The sequence below is a fragment of the Grammomys surdaster genome, unplaced genomic scaffold (assembly GCF_004785775.1).
Source record: "Grammomys surdaster isolate TR1022 unplaced genomic scaffold, NIH_TR_1.0 125565, whole genome shotgun sequence".
NCBI classification, from domain to species: Eukaryota; Metazoa; Chordata; class Mammalia; order Rodentia; family Muridae; genus Grammomys; species Grammomys surdaster.
In genome coordinates this window covers 131,319-138,978 of record NW_021620412.1, presented here as the reverse complement: position 1 = coordinate 138,978, position 7,660 = coordinate 131,319, and the positions used below count along the sequence as shown (strand labels likewise).

Here is a 7,660-nt window from a genome sequence, read left to right as displayed (position 1 = left end):
AAGTGGGGAGGGCCTGGGTCTGCAGAGGGGCAGCGCCTGGCTGGCACCTACGCGGGGAGCCCTAAAAGCTCGGCGGGGCAAAGCAATGCACCCGAAGAACGGCTGGGCAGCCTGGCAGGGGGGCAGGGGCCGGAGCCTAGGGCAGCGGCTACCCTGTCCAGCCGTGCAGACTGACAGCAGCCGGGCCCGCCCCGCTTCGCGTCACTTCCGCTGGCGGCACCCTCCCCCACGCCCTGGGTCTCTGGAGTGGACGGAGACTCCGCCCCCTGGCGATTGGAACGCGGGTCACGTAGCAACGCAGGGGAGACGGGGAGAGGGGCGTGGCCGGGCGCTAGTCCAATCAGCGTCTGCAGAACGGGCCCAGGACGCTTGGCTTTAGCAACGTCGTTAGCAACACGTGGGGCGGGAGGAAGCGCTGGGAGGGGGTGGAGGGAGGGAGAGTGCGCGGGGGAGGGAGGAGAACTGACGTCAGCGGGTGAGTATTATGGGCTGTCGAGGGCTGGCTGCTGCTTTTCTGCTCCTGGAAGCGTCTGAGGGGGGAAGCGGCGAGTCAACATGGAGCTCTCGGCGGTGGGGGAGCGGGTGTTCGCGGCCGAAGCCCTCCTGAAGCGGCGCATTCGCAAAGTAGGTGAAGGGGAAGGCGGGCGGCGGCGCGGGCCCTCCCTCACCAGGGCCCGGGCTCCCTCCCCCTGCTGCAGCCCAGCCTCCCTTCCCCCAGGTCCCAGCAGCGGCCGCGGCCGTGGCGGCGGCAGCGGCGGCGGCGGCTGCTCAGCCTCAGCGCTCTCCTTAGACTTGCAGCCCTGCACAGATTGCATGGATGGGGGGCGGGGTGGGGGAATGAATGCCGGTGCATGCACTTTATGCAGCGTTTCTGTAGGGGTGCTGCAGTGGGCTGGTTCCTTTGGCGGTAGTGTTTGGAGCATTCATTTGGTGCATGCATTTTCGCGTGTATTTCTTGTGTCCTCGTCATGCATTCCTCCCCACGCACACACAGACACACGCATTTTGCCTTTTGCATCCGCAGGGACGCATGGAATATCTCGTGAAATGGAAGGGCTGGTCGCAGAAGTAAGTAGGTTATATGCAATCGCAACCCCACACTGATATCGAGGAGGGTTCTTTCTTCCTCTTTTCCTCTTCACATTGAAATACAACATAAGGCAGCCGGAAAAGTTGCACACACATACACGCCCTCCACTCCCTCCTCTCTCTCCTGCTCCAGGGACTGATGCCTGATTCTTCCTGGTTTCCTTTAGGTACAGCACGTGGGAGCCCGAAGAAAACATTCTAGATGCTCGCCTCCTTGCAGCCTTTGAGGAAAGGTACAGCCCCTTAGCCCAATCACTCACTGGAACCCATACAGGCTGACTTCTGTGCAGCCAGGACACACCCCCTTCTATCTCTTTTCTTTCTTTAGGGAACGGGAGATGGAGCTCTATGGCCCCAAAAAGAGAGGACCCAAGCCTAAAACGTTCCTTCTCAAGGTATGTTGCGTTCTCCAGTGGTGGAGTGTGACATTCCAGGAGGATCTGCAGGGCTTGTAAACCAATGGGTGTCCATGCCTTGTTCTTATTTGTTATCTGGGTTTCTTCTGTCAGTGGCAGCATCAAGGGGTTCTAGAGGTGGGACTTAGTTGCACCAGAAGGGCCTTTATTTTCCCTCCGGCCATCCCAAGTAGACCTATAATGTTATACAAGGAGCCTGTTGGTTGCAAATGGCTGCTTCCAGACAAATCCTCTTTCTCCTCCCCCAGACCACTACCTTAAGCCCACCTCCACACTCAATTAGAATTTCCCAGGCATCCAGGGAAAGTTGGGCAGTCAAGCCTAGAGGTCCTGTGAGGGGGGCGGGGCTCTTCTCCTCACAACATCTTTCTTCTCTGCAGGCCCAGGCCAAGGCAAAGGCCAAAACCTATGAATTCAGAAGTGACTCTACCAGAGGCATCCGGATCCCTTACCCAGGCCGCACACCCCAGGATTTGGCATCTACTTCCAGGGCCCGAGAAGGCCTTCGAAACATGGGGCTACCCCCACCAGGGAGCAGCACCAGTACCTGCAGGCCAGACCCACCTCGGGACCGAGACCGGGATCGAGAAAGGGACAGGGGTACCAGCCGTGTAGACGACAAGCCCAGCTCACCTGGGGACAGCTCTAAGAAACGAGGACCCAAGCCCAGGAAGGAGCTCCTAGACCCCTCACAGAGACCTTTGGGAGAGCCCAGTGACCGACTTGGAGAATACCTCAAAGGCAGGAAGTTGGATGAGAGCCCTTCTGGGACAGGAAAGTTCCCAGCTGGCCACAGTGTGATCCAGCTTGCTCGAAGGCAGGACTCAGACCTGGTACAATATGGTGTGACCAGTCCTAGCTCAGCAGAGGCCTCGGGCAAGTTAGCTGTGGACACCTTTCCGGCCAGGGTAATAAAGCACAGGGCTGCTTTCCTGGAGGCCAAAGGCCAAGGTGCCCTGGACCCTGCTGGCGCCAGGGTCCGACATAGTTCAGGCACCCCAGGCTCAGTGGGAAGCCTGTACCGGGACATGGGGGCTCAAGGGGGAAGGCCCTCCCTCATCGCCAGGATCCCAGTGGCCAGAATCCTGGGGGATCCAGAGGAAGAGTCTTGGAGCCCCTCTCTGACTAACCTGGAGAAGGTGGTCGTCACAGATGTGACCTCAAACTTTTTGACCGTCACCATTAAGGAGAGCAACACGGACCAAGGCTTCTTTAAGGAAAAAAGATGAATTGCTGGGGGTGGGGAACCCAGGACCAGAGCAGGGGAGAGTAAGCTCAAACGGCTTAGTGCTTTTTATTTCTGGGTGACTGTGGCCTCTGGCTGGTCCTGTCCTTCTTCACACACACACACCCCTCCCCTTTCATTCCTCCTTCCTCAGTTCTGGTTGGAAAATTATCTCTAGAGTTCTATTTTCTATTAGATGTAAATATGTTATTTAAGAAAAAAATATCTAAATATATATATTTCAACTCTTGAAGTTCTTTTATTTAAACAAGGAGAGAGAGCGAGATTGTGGTTTGGTAGGGCAGACAGACTGAGCTGGTACAGGAGGGGGCCCTGTCCCTGCAGGGCACTAGGAAAGTTGGGGGCCTGGGTCCTGGGATTCTGGAGGGTGTGTGGAGGGACTCAGCCGGTCCACCTCCTCTCTTCACTGCCTGATTCCCAATCCTCCTGGCACCGCAACCGGATTTTTTGCTCTCCTCCCCATTGGCCAGCTAGGCCAACAAAAGGTTGGCTTCCCAATCAGAAAAAGGGGGGTGGGGTCAGACCAGGTTTTTTTTTTTTTTTTTTATTTTTTTTCTCTGTGTTGTTTTTTTTTTTTTTTTTTTTTTTTAGATTAAGACGTCTACTAGGGGGAAAAGTAACAACTCGGATAACTTTCTCATGTGTGTTGTTAAAAGGTAGAGAACAGTTGCGAGTGAGTGGGAGGCAGTTCTCCTCGAACCACAGCAGGAGAGTGCACTTTATGGAGGTGTGAGTGCCGTACACGCGGACTGTGTGTATGTGTCGTGTGGACAAAAAAAAAAAAAAAATCTCCCCGTTACCTCAATTCCTTCCCCTACTTTTGCAGTGAGAAAAGAAATCCAGCAAATTTGTTTACATTCCCGAAATGCCAGGATAAATTGGGAGGATTGCGTGTCAGTGCCCAGAGCGCCAGACAGTTGTTTTACAAGAAAAATATTCGGGTGGACTTTTTCTTTTTGCGTCCTCTAGATTCGCCAGAAGACTGGGCGGCCCCACCTCCCAGGAAGACTTGGACAAGCCTGGCTCGCCGGGGGAGGGTGGGTCTTGCTTTTAGAGGAGTGAGCGGCCGCCAGGCTACCCCGTGGGGCCGGCTACGGGCTGCGCACCAGGCCGGCCGGTCGGGCTGAGCGCGGGGGTCGCAGCCCGAGTGGAACTTGGTCAGGTGGGGCTCTTGTGGCCGAAGGGGCTCGGCGGGGTTTCCATCCAAGAATTCGCAGTAGAACTTTAGCGTTTTCCCTCTTCCTCCTTTCTTAAAAGCAAAAGCTGTAATTTATAGTCCTTTTCGATTCTGGGAGTGCTCGCTACGTGAACTCGACGTTCAGACTCCGCCGCAGGGGGCGGGGGAGCGCGAGGTGGAGCGGGAGCGGCCGGGGACCAGCGGTGCCCCGAGACCATCTGCGCCCCTGGTCCCGGCCCACTCCGGACCGCGCCGCGCGCAGCTCGGACTCAAAAGCACAAATCTGTCCCCTAGCCTACAGTCGCCGCTTCCAGCAGGGATCCTGCGGCCTCTCCGCCCTCCCCGCCCTTAAAGGGCCAGCAGACGCTCTAACTTTCCAGGGCTTTTGGAGGGAGGGGCTCGAAGCTCTGCTCCCGGGACAAAGCACAGACTTCAGGGGCTCTGGGCTGGGTTGGAGGAGCTTGGTAACGGGAAGGGACTGAGAGGGACTTCAGCCTCGTCCCCTGAACTCCTGGCTCCTCATCTCCAGCCTCTCAGTCTCTTTCCTCCAGACTTTTTTTTTTTTTTTTTTGCCTTTAAAGAGAGGGAGAAAAAAAAGAGGAAACTGGTGTATTCTACGTGTTTTTATTATTTTTTTATTACTTTTAAAATCAAACTGCGCCTAAAGAGAAACCCCTGGAATGGGGATTTTTATCTGCTCATATTTGTAAAACTAGTATTTTCGACTTTGTATAAAGAAGCGCTGTTGCCTGTGTCTGTCTAGTTGTCGGCCCTATTTTCAGAGGAACCTGTTTTGAAGAGTACATCCGTGACCGAGTGGACGAGTGGACGTTAACTCCGGGACAGGAGTTCCCTATGTGGCTACCGACTCCCTTTCTCCTCTCTCCTTCCTCGCTTGGATCTTCCTCCCCTCCAACCTTTCTGATTCTACCCTCATTGCCCCTTGTCGTCCTGCTGTCTGTCCATGGCCGTCGTGTGTGTCTCCTTAGCTCGCTCTTGAGAGGCTGACTTGGGGGGTGGGGTGGGCAGGGGTCTGGAGCCACGTGGCTCAGAGTCTGCAACTGCAGACGGGCGGAGCGTGGGTGTTGGGTTTAAGAGTTCTCAGCTATGTATAAACCTTCAGTTGATCTCCGCCTCAGCTCCAGAGTGAAACCTCAGTACCTATCTTGGGTTGTGAATGTGTCTGTATCCAGTATCACTTTTTATGTGTTTAAATATATACTTTGTAAATAGACACGTGTCTTGGCTTCATTATTTTATTTATTTATTTATTTCCCAGAACAGGGAAGAGGTAGCCTGGTAGGACAGGATACTTGCCTCTCTGACTTAGTGTCCTTTACCTCCGCCCTCATACTCTCAAAAAGGGCTGGATTCCCGACAAAGGCCCGTTCCCAACTTGGAAACACCTCAGTGGGAGCGAGGGGAGATGGGTTGGGGAGGGAGCGAATTATGACCTTTCTGAGCTTTCCCGCGAGCTGTCTTCACTGCGGGCAGAACTTCTCTGGGATGCAGGCAGAATTCGGAGACTCCTAAAGATACACGTGTGCGCGACCTCTGGGTTCTATTCTCTCTGAGGGAGGAATTCCCTCAGTGCCAAACATCCTCCCACACCAAACTTCCATAGCACCTGACACCCAGGAGACTTGCGGACCCACTACCCATGACCCGAGCGTGCTCCTCAATGCTGACACAGGACTTGTGCCCCAGACCTCCCCAACCTCGCCAGCGCTCCCCGAAATGCAGAGTCTCCGTCTATTGATTGAGGAATTGAATTCGCGGGTATTGCTAGGCAACCTGCCTGCTTGGAGCCGGCGCAGAGCGCGCTGATGTGATTAGTGAGCCGGGAGCCGCCGATCCTCAGCCCCGAGCTCCCACCCCCAGTCCCTGTGGCTTCTTGGACCTTAGTGTTCTTTCGGGTAGATACCCCAAGGTTGGATGAGGGGCTGTCGATGGGGAACATAGCGTGGGGTGATGCAGGTTCTCAGTCTTCAGACTTATCATCATCAGAGGGGCGGGGTCGGAGTCTGCAAAGGCGACCTATACTCCAAATTCCCAAAGAGAACCTTACACCGAACCCGGTTCCATCACCGTATTCCCGGGCAGACGTCGCTCCCTTACGGAAAAAGCTGTAATCCGTGTGAACCCAAGAGCCCCTAGGGGAGGAATATGGACCGGGTCACATTTTTTTGCCCTTGGCCCAGTAGGCAGTGGTTGGCAGAGCCTTCCCCACTTTCCTTCTCCGGCTCAGTGACCTGTGTGGGAGGCTCTGGGTCAACGTCTGAGGTCCGGGGTTGCCACAAAGGGTCATTGGGAGTCGAGTGCTTTCGGACGTTGAGCGGTCAGCTTGTCTCAGACGCCAAGAGGTCTAAGGTCTGTTTCTTAGGCTACCTCAAGGTGCTCTAGGCCGGGCGAGCTCTTTGCTGAGCCCTCTGGAGGGCGATGGACATCGGGGACCCAAGAAGGCAGTGGATGACTGTGTCTGGTGGCTTCAGCAGTAGCCCCTTCCCCAAGTATAGGTTGGAATCCCTCACTGAACCTTAGGGAGTTCCCGTTTCTTTGGTCATCACAAACTTTAACCTGAGCTCAGAGCTTCCTCCGCGAATTTTCCGAATATATTCTCCCTGAGAGCAAAGACCAGGTGTGGGGACCCCTGACTCCAGACAGCCTTCGCTCAGACGGATCTCCCTCCATCAGTCTTCTTTGGCAGGACACGTCAGAGCCGCTGCCCGGAGCTGAGCCTGGCCCAACACAAACACGGGTTGAATAGAATACTTATGGCTCTGCGTAGAGCCGTTTTTCCCCCCTGACTCTTGGACGCTCACAGCACGCGGTTCTGACGAGGCCCGGTGCTGTGACAATGGTATGCAAGCCTGCCCCAGCTCTCTGCGGATACATCCACGGCTTTTTTCTTTTCACCAAAAAGTCCTGCAGGCCAGGGGCGGCTCGGATACAGCAGGAGCCCAAGGTAGGAGCCCGAAGGGGTTCTCAGTGCCATCAAGGGAAATTTGGCTGACAGTAGTAAGAAGCAGTAGGCTGAGGCCTGGACTTTCATTTTGTGGGCCAGAGACTGATCGGCTGGTGGTTACTCTGAGTAGCAGGGGTTGTAGACTGTGCGACTGAGTTCCGGACAGCCCAGGACAGTGGGGGATTCCGCCCTTCTCCTCATCATCATTCAAAAGTCCAGCGGCCCGAACTTTGTGGGGAGCGCGCGCCCTCTACAGGCGACGGCGTCAGCCCCTGTCCCAAGTACCACCCCTCCCCCTCTCTGGTTCCGGATAGAAGTGAAGAAAGGCCTTTCCTCCTCCTACCCTGCTTAGCCGGGCATCATCTCTGTGTCTTTGAGAATTCGCCTCGACCTACGCAGGGTGGACAGGAGGGAGGTGGTGACCACTGGCCTAGAACCCAGCTGCACCAATCGTATCAGGTGTCCTTCACTTGGTGCCAATTCTAGGATGGAGGTGGATTCATTAGGTGATCAGACCAGCAGCACAGAAATGAATAAACATCAGTGTAGGCCATCCTTGCCCCCTCAGCTTTGGTTTGGAGACCTTGTCCCTGTAGACACAGGTTTTCAGAGAGCCTAGCTGGCCAATGGGGCCAGAACTTGCTCCTGTTCCTCCAGAACCAGAGGTCTGGGATCTAACTGGCCTTGTTGTCCACCTTCTCGAGGAGAGAAGAGGAGGGGAGAGGAGAGGAGAGGAGAGGAGAGGAGAGGAGAGGAGAGGAGAGGAG

General features: G+C 55.4%; 1 protein-coding gene across 2 annotated transcripts; it reads left to right on the top strand.

Annotated features, from left to right (window-relative positions):
* Window positions 1-492: 492 nt before the first annotated feature.
* Window positions 493-2,983, top strand: Cbx8 (chromobox 8). Of its 2 annotated transcripts, XM_028786737.1 has the most exons (5): window positions 493-624; window positions 1,025-1,068; window positions 1,257-1,322; window positions 1,418-1,484; window positions 1,886-2,983. In XM_028786737.1, the coding sequence occupies exons 1-5, from the start codon at window positions 556-558 to the stop codon at window positions 2,732-2,734; spliced, it is 1,095 nt and encodes a 364-aa protein (XP_028642570.1). In that variant the 5' UTR covers window positions 493-555; the 3' UTR covers window positions 2,735-2,983. The 2 variants fall into 2 exon arrangements, with proteins under 2 accessions (XP_028642570.1, XP_028642569.1); XM_028786736.1 differs by lacking the exon at window positions 493-624 and having other exon boundaries at window positions 841-1,068.
* Window positions 2,984-7,660: the final 4,677 nt, after the last annotated feature.